Consider the following 17,674-nt stretch of genomic DNA (forward strand, 5'->3'; position numbering starts at 1 on the left):
GTGAAAGGAACTGTTACCTGAAGATTCTTGACGACTTCCAAAAACTTACCAAATTGCTTGTCCAGCTTACTCTTGAGGTGACGATTGGGGAAAGGAAGTTTGATAGGAGGAATCTCAATAGCAGGCTTTTTGGCTTCATTGGTCTCTTCATGTTCAATGGCGTGCTAGAGTTCTCCTTGTCATTTTTAGCTTCAGCTGGGACCTGTTCCTTATCATTTTCACACTCAAAGTATCATCAATAGGCATGGGTGGTCCATTATAGTGAGAACCACTCGGAGAGTGATGGCATTTGCCGAATCTGTAGGCTGAACAGGTTGTGCTGGAAGAGCACCTTGTTGGCGAGTAGAGTTCGAAGTAGCCAATTGTGCCAACTGATTCTCCAACATCTTATTGTGAGATAGAATGGACTCAATTTGTGCCTTGTCAGCTTGTCGATCTTTTTGCATTTGTAGCATCATGTTTCTCATCTCAACCATCATTGGATCGGCAGGAGGTGCTTGTTGAGATGGATTAAAAGGTGGTCTAGAGAAACCAGGAGGGTGTTGGGAGGTTGTTGGTAGTACCTTGGTTCAATTGTTGTGCTTGTGGTTGTGGTGCAGGAGGATTCAGGACATTAGTCTCTTGTAAGACAAGTTAGGATGATTTCTCAATCCTGGATTGTATGTGTTGGAGTATGGGTTGTTCGGCCGATATGCTTGAAAAGCATTAACTTGTTCGAGAGAACTCCGACACTCTTGTGCCCAATGTCCAACTGTACCACAATTATCACACAAAATCACGGATGTAGTACCCAAAGCAGCAACACTTGCAGGAGAGGAGAGTGCATATTGTCAACTTATTGCTGATTGCATTCATCTGTGCAGCTAATAGGATATAGAATCTATCTCATGCTTTCCACCCTTGTTAGCTAGTCCTCGAGGATTACCATATTGAGAGTTGTGGATAGCCATCTCCTCGATCAAATCATGTGCAGCATCAATTTCTAGTTTCATGAATCTCCCATTTGCTGCAGAGTCAAGGATAAGTCTCGAGTTGTTCCCCAAACCATTGTAGAATCCCTGAACTAGGAACCATTTTTGTAGACCATGATGGGGACATTCTCTCTGAAGATCTTTAAATCTTTCCCATGCCTCATGTAAAGACTCATCAGTCCCTTGGGTGAAGTTTGTAATCTGACTACGCAACCTAGCAGTCTTCTCTGGAGGGTAGTACTTTCTGTAGAAAGCTAGAGCCAAGGTATTCCAATCAGTGATCCCAAGAGTGGCTCGATTAATCCCATTGTACCACATCTTTGCCTTGTCTCGAAGTGAAAATGGGAAAAGAATCTCCCGAATCTGATCTTGTGTCACTCCCTGCTGCTTAATGGTAGAGCAATATTGGCAGAAATCTTGATAATGAAGATTGGGGTCTTCATTAGGTCCACCACCAAATTGTTTTCTTTCGATCATGTTTAGCAATGCAGGTTTGATCTCGAAATTTACAGCTTCGATTTCAGGCATTTGATTGCTCTTGGGAAGTTCAGCCAAAGAGGGTTGGGAAAAGTCAGTAAGCCTCCGAGCCATCTCTGATTCTGGTGGAGCAACAGAAACAATGCTGGTAGAATCAGAGTCAGAATCCAAAGGATTATCTTCCCTTGGATTATCTCGCAACTGTCTGGAAAAGTTCTTCTGTCTATGAAAGGATCTTTCGATTTCAGGATCAAATTGTAGGCAATCTGAACTCAAACTCCTGCGCATAGAAGAACTAAAGAACAAACAATTAAGAGATTTTGTCCAAAGAACAAGTGTTCTCTGAGACGAGAGTATATAATCTAGACTCTAAAACAATTAAAGAAAATGGAACAAAACCGTTTCCCCGGCAACGGCGCCAAATTTTGACAGGCTAAAGTCGTATCACCTTATCAAAAGTAATCCTAAGTCCTCTAACAAATAGTAGTCAGGGAAGTAGGGTCGAATCCACAGAGAAACAGTGTTCTTTTCCTAATTGTCAGTCAAATCTAGAGTATAGGAACGAGTGTTTGTGAGTAATTATACTAAACTAAACTATAACTAATTCAAGAATTATCAATAATAAAAAGTCTAGGGCATAGGTTCACCAATGATCAATATTTCGGGATGAAACACAAAAATCAACAATTAATAATGCAGTTAAACAGATTGATTCGCTCTCTCAAGTCTAAATCAAGCATAGAACGATATTAACAGGCTCTCGCAATTTATTAACACCAATTCTACCTATTGAAACTAGCCTTAATATCAAGTTTTATACCTCTCGGCGCATAACCTAATATTGCAACACTATAACAATCAAATCTGGCCAAATTGGATTGAATAGACATAAAAACATTCAATAGGAATCAACATGCATAATAAAAATCAATACTTTAATAAACATCCCTTCCTAATTGATCATGGACCCCCTAAACCCTAGAAATAGACTACTCAATCATAATTGGGGAAAAATATTCATAATTAAATAAGCAAACATGAATTAATAATAAAGGATTGAATAGGAATAAAAGAGAAGAGAAATAATACCAATTGTAGAACAAATCTTGCAAAAATCAAAGCTTCTATTGAAAATTCAATGTAATTGGTGAAAAAACAAAACTAGGGTTCTTCAATAATTGAGAGAAAAAAAGAGTTCTAATCTTAATAATTAATACGGAAAAAAAAAATAGAAAATAAGATAGGAAAAATAATATTCCCTTGAGTCTTATCCTTTCTATTTCCTAAAACAACTAGAAAAATAGAGTCAATTCGTCAAAAGATAAAGCCTTATCCGACTAGGAAACCCGGAATAATCCGCGGCCGCGGATTTTCGGGCTGCAAAACAGCGTCAACTTGCAAAGACCATATCTCGCAAACTAGAAGTCGTATCGGGGCGTGTAATATACCGTTGGAAAGCTCTTCAAGTCTAGTTTCCAACTCCACTGGAATCGCTGAATTCCGATCTCTGGATAATAAGTTATAATCAAAAGAGTGAACATGACTCAATTTCCATACTTCTTTTAATACGTTTCCGCTATGTTTGGTTGCAATCCGACTTGAAGATGCCCTTTGGACTTCTCATTTGACTTAGCTCCTTCCTAGATGCTTCTCATGCTTAAGCTTGTCCAATAATACTCCAATTATGTTCTCAATACCTGAAAACTATCAAAAACACCGAAAACACCCACAAGAGTAATATCTTCTCAACTTAAGTAACTATATGCAATAATGGACCAAGAATGCAACTAAATGATCCTAAAATGCAACCTAAATGCATCATGAAATACCTATATTAATATGACTCATCAATCCTTCCTATTGACATGGGAGGTCATTCGAAGTAGTCATGTGGCTTGGAACGAATATGTGGATACCATTACATTCATTCCGAGGCAATTTGGGTTTTACGAGAAATGAACAAATGGGGTATTCAGAGGCTTTTCGGGGCAATTCAAATGGTGTCAAGCACACGCGCAACGTTACAAGTCATGTCTGCACTTCTAGGTATTTTTCTGGAGAAAATATGACCAGGCCCGGAGATGCCCAAAAATGTCGCAAAAACAGCCAAAATTGAAGGTTATAATACACGCTTTCGGATTTTTCCGGGGCCCGAGCCCCGAACGACACGGGATGACTCCTATGGACATGGGAGGTCATTGCAAAGGAGTCATGTGGCTTGGAACAAATATGTGGATGTCTTTCCATTCATTTCGACGCAATTTTGGGTTTCACGAAAAATGAACAGATGGGGGCATTCAGAAGCTTTTCGAGGCAATCCAAATGGTGCCAAGCACACGCGCAACGTTACAATTTATGTCATCACTCCTAGAAATGTTTCTGGAGAAAATATGACCAGGCCCGGAGAAATCCAAAAATGTCGCAAAAACAGCCAAATTTGAAGGTTATAATACACACTTTCGGACTTTTCCGGGGCCCGAGCTCTGAACGACACAGGATGCCTGTTATGGACATGGGAGGTCATTTGAAAGGACTCATGTGGCTTGGAACGAATATGTGGATGCCTTTACATTCATTTCGAGGCAATTTTGGGTTTCACGAGAAATGAACAAATGGGGTATTCAGAGGCTTTTCGAGGCAATGCAAATGGTACCAAGCACACGCGCAACGTTACAAGTCATGTCTGCAATCCTAGGAATGTTTCTGGAGAAAATATGACCAGGCGAGGAGAAGTCCAAAAATATCATAAAAACAGCCAAAAGTAAAGGTTATATATATAATACACGCCTTCGGACTTTTCCAAGGGCCGAGCTCTGAACGACACAGGATCCCTCCTATGGACATGGGAGGTCATTGGAAGTAGTCATGTGGCTTGGAACGAATATGTGGATACCTTTACATTCATTCCGAGGCAATTTGGGTTTTACGAGAAATGAACAAATGGGGTATTCAGAGGCTTTTCGGGGCAATTCAGATGGTGTCAAGCACACGCGCAACGTTACAAGTCATGTCTGCACTTCTAGGTATTTTTATGGAGAAAATATGACCAGGCCTGGAGATGCCCAAAAATGTCGCAAAAACAGCCAAAATTGAAGGTTGTAATACGCGGTTTCGGACTTTTTCGGGACCCGAGTTTCGAACGACACGAGATGCCTCCTATGGACATGGGAGGTCATTGGAAAGGATTTATGTGGCTTGGAACGAATATGTGGATGTTTTTCCATTCATTTCGACGCAATTTTGGGTTTCACGAGAAATGAACAAATGGGGTATTCAGAGGCTTTTCGAGGCAATGCAAATGGTGCCAAGCACACGCGCAACATTACAAGTTATGTCTGCACTCCTAGAAATGTTTCTGGAGAAAATATGACCAGGCCTGGAGAATTCCAAAAATGTTACAAAAACAGCCAAAATTAAAGGTCATAATACACGCTTTCGGACTTTTACGTGGTCCGAGCTCCGAACGACACAGGATGCCTCTTATGGACATGGGAGGTTATTGGAAAAGACTCATGTGGCTTGGAACGAATATGTGGATGCCTTTGTTCATTTCGAAGCAATTTTGCATTTCACGAGAAATGAACAAATGGGGTATTCAGAGGCTTTTCGAGGCAATTCAAATGGTGCCAAGCACACGCGGAACGTTAAAAGTCATGTCTGCACTCCTAGGAATGTGTCTGGAGAATATACGACCAGGCCCGGAGAAATCCAAAAATATCGCAAAAACAACCAAAATTGAAGGTTATAATACACGTTTTCGGACTTTTCCGGGGGCCGAGCTCCGAACGACACAGGATGCCTCCTATGGACATGTGGGGTCATTGGAAAGCAGTCATGTGGTTTGGTACCATTATGTGGATGCCTTTTGCATTCATTTCGAGGCAATTTTGGGTTTCACGAGAAATGAACAAGTGGGGTATTCAGAGGCTTTTCGAGGCAATGCAAATGGTGACAAGCACACGCGCAACGTTACAAGTCATGTCTGCAATCCTAGGAATGGATCTGGAGACATTTCCGGGGCCCGATCTCCGAACGATACGGGATGTCTCCTATGGACATGGGAGGTCATTGGAAAGGAGTCATGTGGCTTGGAACGAATATGTTGATGTCTTTACGTTCATTTGAAGGTAAATTTGGATTTCGTGAGAAATGAACAAATGGGGTGTTCAGAGGCTTTTCGAGGCAACAAAAATAGTGTTAAGCACGTGCGCAACATCACAAGTTACGTCGACTTTGTTAGGAATTTTCGGGAGAAAATATTACCAGACCTGGAGAAGTCCAAAAATGTCCCCAAAAACAGCCAAAATTGAAGGTTATAAGTAGTAAAAGTAAAGGTGACACAATCCAATTTTAAAATTTGCCGAACTAATTCTTCCTCCATTCTTTATCTATTATAACAAAGTGTTTGGACACAATTTTTACGATTCGGAACAAATGAGTAGTTTAGCATAAAAGTAACTCTTTAATTAAATAAAGTAGGAGAGAAATCATGTTTAGAAAATAATAGCAATTTTATAAGAAAAAGTGAGTAATAATGATGGTTTTAATAAGATAAAGTAAGGGTAATATTGTCAATTAAAGTTGCTTTTTATACCAAAATTGAAATTGTTGCAATAAATGTGAAACTACCCAAAATTGTAATTATTGTAATATAAAAAGAACGGAAGAAATATATTGTAATCTCGTCTCATGTATGAATCTATATATGTAAAATTTTGTGTATTATAGGAGTTTTAGTGCTTTACCATTTAATAGTACCATACATCATATGAGTCCTATGAGATTTGTTATTACTCAAATGAATCCTATGAAAATTGTTATTATAACTTGACACAATTACCATCTCAACCAACTCTTAATCATGCTTTAAATGTCCATATTATTATATTTGTATCTTTTAAATATTGATTTTTCCTTAATATATTTTTAGTGAAATGGAAAAAAATGCATATCAAGTTCAGAAACACAACCAACCCGAAGCAACGTCCGAATTCAAATACTAGTTGATTGTCAAATATGAAAGTCAAATTGTTGCAGTTTTTGTCTGATAGATGGATTGAGTATAATACCCCCTCTATTCAATAAAGTAGAATTTATCACACCCTCTCTTTTCAGCAAAGTAGATGGCCTTGATATCCATGATATGGTCAAGCAGCTAAACTTTGAAAGAATCAAATATCTTGTCCATTAAGGATTTGATAATCAATTATGCAAATAGACTGATTTAAGATTGGTGATTAAATCATGTATCAACTGCACAAGCCAAATTTAGAAGTGTAATAGCAGTTTTCCCTGTACTCCTTTCTTTTTTTATCAGTCTCCAAGACATCACTTTGACGAATAATATCATCCGCTATGTATAAATAAAATTTATAAGTAAAATCTACACATTGAAACAAATCTAACAAAATCTAATGATTTTTGTTTAATGTCCACTATAGTTGTACTGTTACAGAACTTCTGCATGGCAAAGTTGGTAACGAAGTCAAACTTTATACAAAAATCTCAGTTTCATAACTGCGTGCATCCCTCACAATTAGTAAAATGGTAATCATGTCAGTTTAGAGCACATTTCAGCTGGCTTATCACTTGCAGAAACTCTCACATCAACATCACAACCTAAGTTTATAGGCATTTCGGTTGAAACGTCTGATACAAGGATTCAGGCACTCGTTTCAGTTTATAAGAGCCAAGTCCGGAATCGTGATAACCTCCAGGACAACATTACTAAAGCCAGATTCAACCAGTACAATTGACATAGAAAAACCCACATGGCTACATAAGTATCAAAGAAATCTAGAGGTAACCAAAACTAAGAAAGCAAAGGCTTAAAAAACGTATCAAAGAAAAGTGTGTTCAGAATATAACTGGATTTATCAAAAAGAAGAGGGAAAACTATCAATAAACTCAACAAATGCTGAGAAGAAAGCAACCGATGAAGTGAAAAGGTAAGCAAACCTACTCTCAGACACTAATCAATTGAAAATATTGAACACAGAAAAGTAAAATAAATTTACTACAATACTACTTTCGGATCGGAACTGATGGAGAGGTTATTGGTGAGGTTAACAAGAGCTGGAACAGAGGTCGCTTGAGTCCTTTTCAGTTCTTCTCCACCTTTGGCTTCAGTATCCAACTGCTTCTGCCATACATGAATTTGATTTGGTCAGTTAGGTACAAAACTTAAAAGGAGACCCATCTTTCAAAGAATTCAGTTCTGCAACATTTTTCTCATAATTGACATCATTATCAGCAGCAATACTGATTACACAGCAGCAACACGTCTAATGATCCTTGGTTGGTTATAATGCATCAAAGATGCTTGCAAGTTTCGAAATAAAGATATCACTAACTAATCTGTTTGTTGACTGAACTCTGTGGTGTGCAAGTCCATATTATTCTTTATCATGAACATAAATTACAAAAACAAAGATGAAGTTACAAACGAAATATCAAGGACTAATCTATGACTGATTAACCGATAATATGTAAGTACAGTGGAATAGAGAAAATAGACTGGTGAATATGCAATTCTATAAAACAAAGAGGACACCATATGATAAACAAAAAAAAAAGAACAGATCGATATTAAGTAGTAAACAAGAGAACACTTGGGAGGAAAGAAAAAAAGCACCAGAAGGCAAATGAAGGAAACAAGAGCAACTTACTACTGAATCCGCATTCCCAAATAGCTGAGTCTGATGGGGGACAGATTTGCTGCTTCTTTTTATGTCCACTGACTTTTCTCGGGTTTCATAGAATCCCAAGTCATCTACAAGTGACGACTTTGCCAAATAATTCTTAAATATCTTCAGCATTTCTAATCCTTGCTTTAGCCCAATCTACACAATCATTTAGAACCAGAATTCAGACGTGGAAAGAAAAACAAATTTAAAAACGGAACGCTATTTCAAATTATTCACACTAAAGAGGCATGCTGTCCAGGAAACTGGAAAAACATCTCTGGGATTTGAAGAATGCTGCATACAGTACAACAAAGAACGCGAGCGCCCTGAGGGCTGAGGCCTCACCTCACCCTAGGCAGGATCGTCATAGCAACTTTGGATATGTATGCTACAGAAGAGACTTCCCAAAAATCGTAATAAAGGAACGCAACAATGATTAAGCCTACTTTAGAGATTTATAGAATATAGAAAGAGGTTCAAATTCTATTGACATAGAAAAGAAAGCGAGAAGGTATCAGTCCTGGTAATTGCATAGTGCAGACTGTAGATGTGAAAAATTAAGCCACTCTTGAGAGAGAGTAGAAAAAGAAGAATTATAGCTACCACAACACTGAGAATTTAAACGAATAGTATTTAGCATGTAAAACACCTTCACTCCAAGTTTAACTTTGCTTAGGGCAATATAAAGAGAGCCTCAGCAATTTCACAACTCTAATCGACAAGGGAGCACATTTAGAAGTGCAATTTCAGATTCGACAGCCTATTATCCTGACTGTAGGTGAAATTGTCATACATTTGCTGATAATGTTTGTTTCCTCCATTCTCAAACACAAAATTGGTTGGAAACATCAAAACACAGTCAAAACATCAAATATCATAGAGTTAAACAAGCCAAGGTCAATGGGATATTAATTAATAAATTTATTACATCTTACCTCTTGGGTATCCCGAGTGTAGGTCACAGGCCTATTATCATTGTTTTCAAGAAGGATATGTCTCAGTTGGGAATTAGGAATATCTTTCACAATATGCCACTTTACTGGGAAGAAGCCACTCCACTTGTCAAGCTGCCAAAAGTCCATGTTCTTATTAAAATCCACTTTGCCTAGCATCTCCGCCACTCCAACGAATTGACCACTTCCATTGACCTGTAATATTAAACCACAAGGGCAACAAATTTCAGCAAGAACTCAAACCTACAAGTAAAAGGAGCACTTTCCAATAATAAAAAAAGATCTGATTCCAATTTGACATGGGACATTTCCAGACATGAACATTCCATACAAGATGCCCAATTTTCTTTTCATCATTTGTAGCCAGTCTTGGTGAAAAAAGTTTCAAAATCTAGTTCATCAAATACTTCTAGTTCATCAAATACTTGCACACCAATTCAGAATCACCTTTTGCAAACCTGCACATGCTTTCTAGTCACATAAACAGTTTTTAACAATATCAAATCCGTCTTCAATGTTATTCTTGGATTACATTTATCAGCACAAGAGAATTGCTCAATTGAGATAAAATTAAACACACTGTGATCTTATTCTTTAGATGTACCCAGTAACACTTACTGAGAAGAAAAGGAATACTGGACACTTGATGCCCATCTCATTGGATTTCACTTCTGCGTCATGAAATGCTGCATCTAGCTTCTTATTCCCATTTGCAGTACTTGACCAAACAGCATACTTGATACATTTGTGAACATCATCTTCACTATATGATTTAATTACGTAAAACTTTGCAGCTTTATACTCCGTCGGGAAATCTGCCAAATTATATTCTTCTCTCTGAACAGCTGAACCTAATGATTCCTTTTCAGATGAATCTGAACTGCTCTTGTTGGCTCGAGGACCACATGTAAGCTCAGCTGACATCTCAAACTCACTTTTCCTATTGGATCTAAATTTGTCATTTCCATTCCACATCCTTGCAGTTGGTCTGTAGCCCATTGGACCAGCATTTCCAAACATACCTCGCTTGGGGAAAGACAAAGACTGGAAGTTCCCGCTTGGATGGTAAACGTTTGTAAACCCAGCTGACGGTAAATAGGAACCTGACTGAGTAGAGATAGGAAGGACACAGAATCAATCAAAGTGGATGACTAAAAAAATAAGATTAAGGACAATATCCAAAGCAAAGGCACATAAAATGAAGATGGAACCATTTACAAGTTTTTCATTGCATGAAAATTTGCATAAGAATGATCCAACCATGAGCAAAGGTATTACTTGAACTCTCTGAGACAAAATACTAGGTCAATTTACACGAGCTTTTCTTGTAAGCTACTACATGTTTCCCAGAGTCAAACTACATGGGAACAAACATCGATTCTAGTGCTTTAAGCAGTGTCAAGCAGTGCTTTTATACCCTGTTTGTTGTTTATAATCACATAACTCAAAGGCTGGTCTCACCAAGCAAATCTTTAAGCTTAATTAACCAGACTAACCACTTATATAAACCTTAGATATACAAAATAACATTGAATCACCACAGCAATTAGAACATCAACCACTTGATGAACATCAAAAAAAAATGAATGGAGCGAAACATAACACAATATATGCAAAGAAATGACAAAGCCTCTAACTGAAAAAAATATTATCAGAATACATTGCATAACATTCAAAAGACAATATTGTATTTACTATTCAGGACTTTGTGGTCTATATGAGCCTCCTAACCTGATAAAACACAAGCAGCATACTACAATTATGAAACTCAAGCCTCTTCAGCCAAGAACAAGACATACAAAACATGCTCTATTAGCAGATAAAGAAAATAAAAAGACATTAAATTTCACAAAAGGTCTCTGAAACTTAGCGATACACATATCCCATTTTTAATATAAAATAATAAAAAGGTCAAAATTTCATACATCCACCGCTAAGTGCTCAATTAGATTATTTGGTTAACTACAATAATGCTTACTTTCAAATCCAGTCATCACAGAAAGCAAGACTCAACACCTTGATGTTAAATGATTAGGACAAAAAAAAATACTCGTATCCTTGCATAAAATTTATAACTTTGCAAAGTGATAAGTTATGCACACCTTATTCAATGACTTGTTTGGTTGAGCATCAAACTTGGGTTGAGGAACATTAGGTGCACCAACAGAAGCACGTGATTTAGCGTTTGAAGACATTGAGGAGAGCTTGCTCATGGAACTATATAATTTTGAAGGTTTGATGCCGTTTGACCTCACCACAGTAGCGGGAGAAGGATTAGATTTGACATTCGCAGAGGCAGCATTTGATCCAGTTGAGGGATCTCCACCATAATTATAATCCCAAGCATAACAAGGAAGCGCTTCAGCCCCATAGGTAACTGGAGTATAATATGGCTGACTAACACAATGCCCATCAGCACCAACAAAAGTTCCAGCACCATAAGGATTATAGCCAGGCATATAATAAGCTATTGAACCGTGATTTGTTTGTACACCCTGCATTGCAAGAGACAGCTATGTGAGAAAAAGAACTACCATCAAACTTTGTGGAAGATATATAAGAGCATCAGTTCAAAAAATAAATTCAAATGTCAATGATAAGTATACCATAGATGAATGATCCCTGCCATCATCTGATTGACCAAAAGACCCACTGTAGCCTGCACAATAATTGCTGAGAAATGTCAAGCAAACTTCTTTCATCCTTGTAATTTTTTTACATATTTTGGCAGAAGGACAGGGGAAGGGGAATTTAAGCCTAGTAGCGCATCACAAAAAAGCACTGAGGTCTAGCTAGCCAAGTTCATAAAGACAAAAAAAAATCCATAAGTAGGCTATTTAGCAGAATTAGCACTGAAGAACTAATAAAAATGTTACATATACAAATACAAATGTCTAACACCCTGAGGTTTGTATCTAGTTCTTCCCATTTCCTTTTATCTTTTCTTATATAGAACAATTCACTTGTCAATGTTTCCTTAGATAATTAAGAAAATTATGTGACTCATTCTCCAAGTTGTCAAGCATCTTCTCAATCCCGGAATTGTTTCACCCAACTATTATAGTAATAGTTTTACTCTTCAGTTACCGCTAAAGCTAAACTAACTGCTTATATCTTGATCCAAACTAAATCCCACAGAAACATACCAATAATACTATTTTCAAGCAAATCTAACTGCTATGCATCTAGATTGTCTTGCCTACATAGTTCCCTGAAAATTACACGATCCTAAAGTCCAAAATCACCAATTTAAGTCACCTTATGCAACGATCATTGTACTACTGTGCAATTCCTTTATTGAGCCTAATGTTCATCGGAGTAGTTTGCAGTAACTGATTAATAACACTTGCATTCAACTTCAAAACAAACATTTTTATTCATCAAAGCACTTCAGCAAGGAAACATACAGATATAAATAGATAAAAATGCGAGAAAGCAGATTTTGAAAAACAATAAACTACTACTTCGAGTCTGACCTGGATAATAATAATTGTAATAGCTTGCAGGTGGATTAAACATATCTTGCCCTGCAACTGACTCTTGACCAGTCTCGCCTTTGATGCTGGAGGCAGCATACTGGTTCGATGAGGTAGAATCAGATGTGATCCCATTTTCAGATGCAACCTAGTGAATGCCAATCAGTGACTAATAAGCCAATCCAGCAAAATTTGAGCTAGGATAAAAAGAGAGATGATTTCCCAAACAGATCAAAACATACTATCAAATTTACATGACAACAGTATGACACAGTTACCAATCACATAGACGAAACACTGATTGGATGATACAAAGAGAAGCCACTGACACAAAAGATCTTGGGATGAGGTCACGAACAAAATCAGTTTAGAGATAAGTTTACAATTGATGGCCTAATCATCAATCTACACCACCTCACTAGAAACCATCTTTTAGGACCTCTAAGTGAAAATTTGAGTTGCATTGCTGAGTCATTGAAACATAAACAAGCATAGTGAGAGGCCACTGAAAAGACAATCTTCTAGAGCCACAGACAAGCAGCTTATCAACAGATAAACTATTGCAAACACCTTAGAAACACCTCGTTCAATTAAGCACTTGAATTCAGAACTGTGCAGTTTGTTTAATCACAATTGCTTTTTGAAACAACTGTTTAAGCACCTCAATAAAATATAAAACAAAAAGCATAGCAGTGCAGTGCAGCCGAGAGAAGTTTCCTTTGTACATGGTAATTGCTCCAATTATATAACATAGATAAAACCACACTAATCATCTTCTTCCCGACAACCATTCCAGATGCCATGATGTTGAAAAGTAAAATATGGGTTCATACCAAATTAAGTCCAGTCCATTTCAGGTTCCACTCATGTTTACTCATGTGTTTAGTAATTTGTCTCATAGACTACAAACAGTCCAAGGAACCTTGTGGCTCGTACGCATTAACATGTAATATGGAATAAAGTAAAGTGAACAAACAAGTAATTGACAAGAAAGAAACTTCCAAAACAAAGTTACAAATTTGCTGCCAAAACAAAATTGACATACTGTAGCGTTTTCTGCTGGTTTTGACAGAATCAAACCGGAATCCACTCCATTAGCTGAATCATGAAGTCAAGAAAAGCATTTATTTTTAAAATAGCTAATGGTCCATCAAAGAACATAAGAGCAAACAGTAAACCCCCACTCAGCTACCAAAAGATATCAGCTAAGCTATGCCACATTCAAAAGCGTAATAATCTTAATAGATCAACATCCCCGAAAGGAAGGGGGGGGGGGAACCAAACTAAATCATCCAGAGTTGTATATGATGTCTTATGCAACTTCATGAATGAGATGTACTTTTACAGACACATATCAATAAGAAAATCAATAGAATCAAACCATATCCTCAAAATAAATTTGTGGATAAGAATACAGCCACACTTAATCAAAATCGACAATAACATTGAAGTCCTTTCATTTGTCTACACTAGTTTCTAACATCATTTACCCCACCCAAACACCCCCCCCCTCTTTCTACAACACAAGGAGACTTCTCTTAGAGACTGGCTCGCCCCACAAGTTCCCTATATTGATTATTGAGTAGCTCAACAATTGAACAATCATATATCTAATACTTTCACATTAACAGAAATACTGCCACGATCAAACAGGAAGTGGAGTAACAAATATGAATATATGCATACACCAAAGGATACATTGCTCTATCGGCTTTTCGCAAACCATCCTTCCTCCAAGTCACACCTATATCACAAGGGTGAAAAGTTAATGAAAAAATTCTTCTTAACAGAACAATCAACTAATTCGTATGATTTCCTTAATGAAATAGTATACAAACTGAACACGGGGAAAAATAAGAAAGAACCCTTTTCCCCTTAAAACAAAATACCTATAAACTTGGAAGAAAACTAACAAGAGAGTAAACAAATATCACACGAAAATGTCACTTTCACAATTATATACTCAGTATTACCAAAAAAATAAACAACTTAGTGCAAGGCAGTAAGAGAGTATTGATTCTGCATCACTAATCAACCAAAGTAAAAGATTCTATCTCTTTGAAAATGATAGATATAATAAGATACAAATATTTACTTATATTACATCACAAGAAATCAAAAAAAAAATCAATACTTTGAATTTTCTAAGCAAAAAATAAATAAATCTTAGCTATTAAGAAATTTGAACTAGCCAAAACAAAGGGGAATCACATCAGCAAAAACCCAAAAAGTTCATCAAAAAAAAATCTTTAATCAAACCCACAAAAAAAATAGATTTTCTAAGATCAAAAAAATCATGGGTTTTGACTAAAGCTCAATACTTTTCTAAATTTACAATTCAACAGTTAATTCAGTGTAAAAATCACAAAAGAATCTTAAATCACTAATATTTGGCAACAATTCACTAATAATTGACACAATGAAGAATTCAGTAACAATATACTAACTAACTAGCAGCATAATCATAAATCCATTAATTTTATAAGTACATAAATAGATTAACAATTTAATCTTCACAAACCATGATTTCAACAGTACATAAATTTACTAACCACAACCACAAAAGCCCAAATCACTGGTACGTAGAAAACTCGAAGGGCACAGGTTGAGGAGAGAGAACGAGGAGTCGAGGAGAGAGAGAAAAGAAAAGGGGGGACGCAGCACAATTAGGGCTTCCTTTATATTCTTTGCAGCTTCAAAATTGAATTTCTTAAAAAGAAAAATTAGGGGTAGCCTTTGTTACCACGTGGCTCCGCTATTTTATAATGGTGGAGGACTCGTAAAAACTGACCCGATCTGAAAGTCCGACCTGAAATCGATCTGAAACATAATTGGATTTGGATTGGTGATTTTTTACCTAAGTAAGTAAATGGGTCGATCTGAACTCGACATGAAAACTAAACAATTCGCCTAACTAGAATTTAACCTTTTATGTTTAGAATTTAAGTTTTATTTTTAATTTTGGCCCAAGCACAATATAATTGATTATAAAAGATAATACCCTAAAAATGTGTTTAATTGTTACTCATGCTGCTACACGCTACTTATCTCCCTTCCCTTTCCTCGCATCTCTCCTTTACCTTTATCTTTCTATTCAAAGAATATGTGGATTGCGAATTTGTAATAAATGTTAGTATATGAGTATATAATGGTTGGAGAGTAAAATTTTAGAAATTTCACTGTGTTGATATCAATTCGAATCGGGTGAACTTTGGATTTGTCCGTTTTTAGACCCATAAACATGAAAAAATAATCAGGTTAAATAGGTCTTGTTTGGGTAAATCCGTTTATAAATAGACTAGGATCTAGGTTGCAATTTCTGACCCATTGAGGTAAAGAGGTCGGGTTCATATTTGGGGATGTCGACTTGTGTACATAAACAAGTCAATCCAAACCCGACACTACCTAATTGACAGCTCTAATAACGGACAACTTAATTCAAGTAAGATACCTTAAAATCATGTTACTACCATTTTTATGTTTAGCTAACATTTATTATGATACATTGCATCAAGCCCTAAAGGGTTTAATGTTTGATGTTTATGTAAGTGTGAAGGCCCAATCATACTAAGAAGCCCATGATAAATAGTCAACAACTAGGAGCCCATAAAGAAAGCCCAACAGTCAAGAGTGGTTAAAAGATGGAAGTCAAGAGATGGAAGTCAAACGACGCCAAAAATATAGACAAGGACGTGGGTGGTAGTTAATCTGATTATGGAGCATGCAAAAACGTGGGTGAAGGGATATGATCATTGTGGCGCCAGAAGATAGCAATTGTGATTTGAATCATAAATGATTCAAAGCATTTCCCTCCAAAGAAGCAAGCAAGTTTCACATAGTTACGCAGTATAAATATAAGAAGGAAGATCAAAACAAAGACAACAAACACAACACACAACAACGTGTAAATTTACTTTCTTTTTAGTGTAGCTTTCCTAGATTAGTCAACCCCCTTCTGGGGTTATAGTTAGTTCCTAGCCTAAATCTAGAGCATGTACTTAGTGATACGTTTGTTCAAACTCCGTTTTTAGCCGGAACTCATGGAGTTATCCATCTCCGTGTTTTCCCTCTAATTGTTCAGTCTGGTTTATCTTCATGTGTGTTATAAAAGAATCTTTCTAGAAGTTTGTGATATATGTGGGAATATTCAGCAATTAATAGATTAATCATTCCACTAACTGTCTTATATAATACCTATCGCCTGAATTTATTAGGCGTTGTAGTTTAATTACATTAACCTATAACAAAGTACGTTAGCAAGGTTTTATCTAATTAAAACCGGTAACCTCTAGGGACTAAGACTCCTGTGACACTCAACATCTAACTCTTGGGTGTGCATTGACTTGTTCACAAAGTCATCCAACTGATTTTGCACCAACAAATCCTCAACTTGTTCTAATAGTATAAAAAACACGATAATACTTGTATATTTCAGTCCAATTTTCTACCTTATAATTTTTCATCTTACAAGTGTTAGGAAAAACTAGAGCAAACTATACTGCATTTAACTGCCCTATACCTCATGTCATCTTTGAAAAATCCTTTTATTTAGTGGCTTCATCTTTGGAAATTAAAGCATGTAAACCTTTTTGTCATAATATGAGTCATATGACCCTTTCATATGCTGCCCCAACCCTTCAAGGGACATTATAGTAGTGTGCATTTTGACTTTTGTCTAGGATAAAGGCATAAAGGGTATCCTCCAAAGCCCAAGACATCATTTTTAGCATATATGAGAAAGATCCAATTGGCATGTTTTATGTTGGTCCAATCACATATCTTTTTATGTTGTAGAAGAGAAAGTTTAGTAGTCCTCTTTTGTCAGTTCTTGACTCTAGCATGATTGACTTTCATGAAAGTATCCAATAAAGTTATTGCTCCTATGAAGAACCAGCATATTACTAATCCCTCTATCCCAATTTAACTATTATACTTCCTCTATTTCGTTTTAAATGCAACAAAGAGATATTATTTATAAGATATAAAATATTACTTTGTTACATTTAAAACGAAACGGAGGAAGTATAAGCTTTTAGCACAAATTTAAGACAACGAAATAGTTTATAACAAAAAATAATCATGTAGGATCTTATTAGATTCAATTTAATGTG

The 17,674-nt window shown here is 36.5% G+C and overlaps 1 protein-coding gene and 1 non-coding gene across 3 annotated transcripts; one reads left to right on the forward strand and one right to left on the reverse strand.

Annotated features, from left to right (window-relative positions):
* Positions 1-1,080: 1,080 nt before the first annotated feature.
* LOC125492988 (small nucleolar RNA R71) lies at positions 1,081-1,187 on the forward strand. Its single transcript, XR_007269373.2, has one exon. It is a non-coding gene; the product is annotated as a small nucleolar RNA R71 (small nucleolar RNA).
* Positions 1,188-7,176: 5,989 nt separating this feature from the next.
* LOC104900510 (hypothetical protein) lies at positions 7,177-15,273 on the reverse strand. Of its 2 annotated transcripts, none has more exons than XM_048635366.2 (10): positions 15,116-15,273; positions 14,262-14,307; positions 13,609-13,661; positions 12,564-12,711; positions 11,694-11,746; positions 11,190-11,582; positions 9,706-10,194; positions 9,070-9,282; positions 8,117-8,290; positions 7,177-7,584 (listed from the first exon to the last, which is right to left on the reverse strand). In XM_048635366.2, exons 2-10 carry the CDS (start codon positions 14,287-14,289, stop codon positions 7,465-7,467), a joined length of 1,671 nt encoding a protein of 556 aa, XP_048491323.1. In that variant the 5' UTR covers positions 14,290-14,307; positions 15,116-15,273; the 3' UTR covers positions 7,177-7,464. The 2 variants fall into 2 exon arrangements, with proteins under 2 accessions (XP_048491323.1, XP_010686234.1); XM_010687932.4 differs by having other exon boundaries at positions 7,177-7,590.
* Positions 15,274-17,674: the final 2,401 nt, after the last annotated feature.

Source organism: Beta vulgaris, chromosome 8, assembly GCF_026745355.1.
Source record: "Beta vulgaris subsp. vulgaris cultivar EL10 chromosome 8, EL10.2, whole genome shotgun sequence".
NCBI lineage: Eukaryota > Viridiplantae > Streptophyta > Magnoliopsida > Caryophyllales > Amaranthaceae > Beta > Beta vulgaris.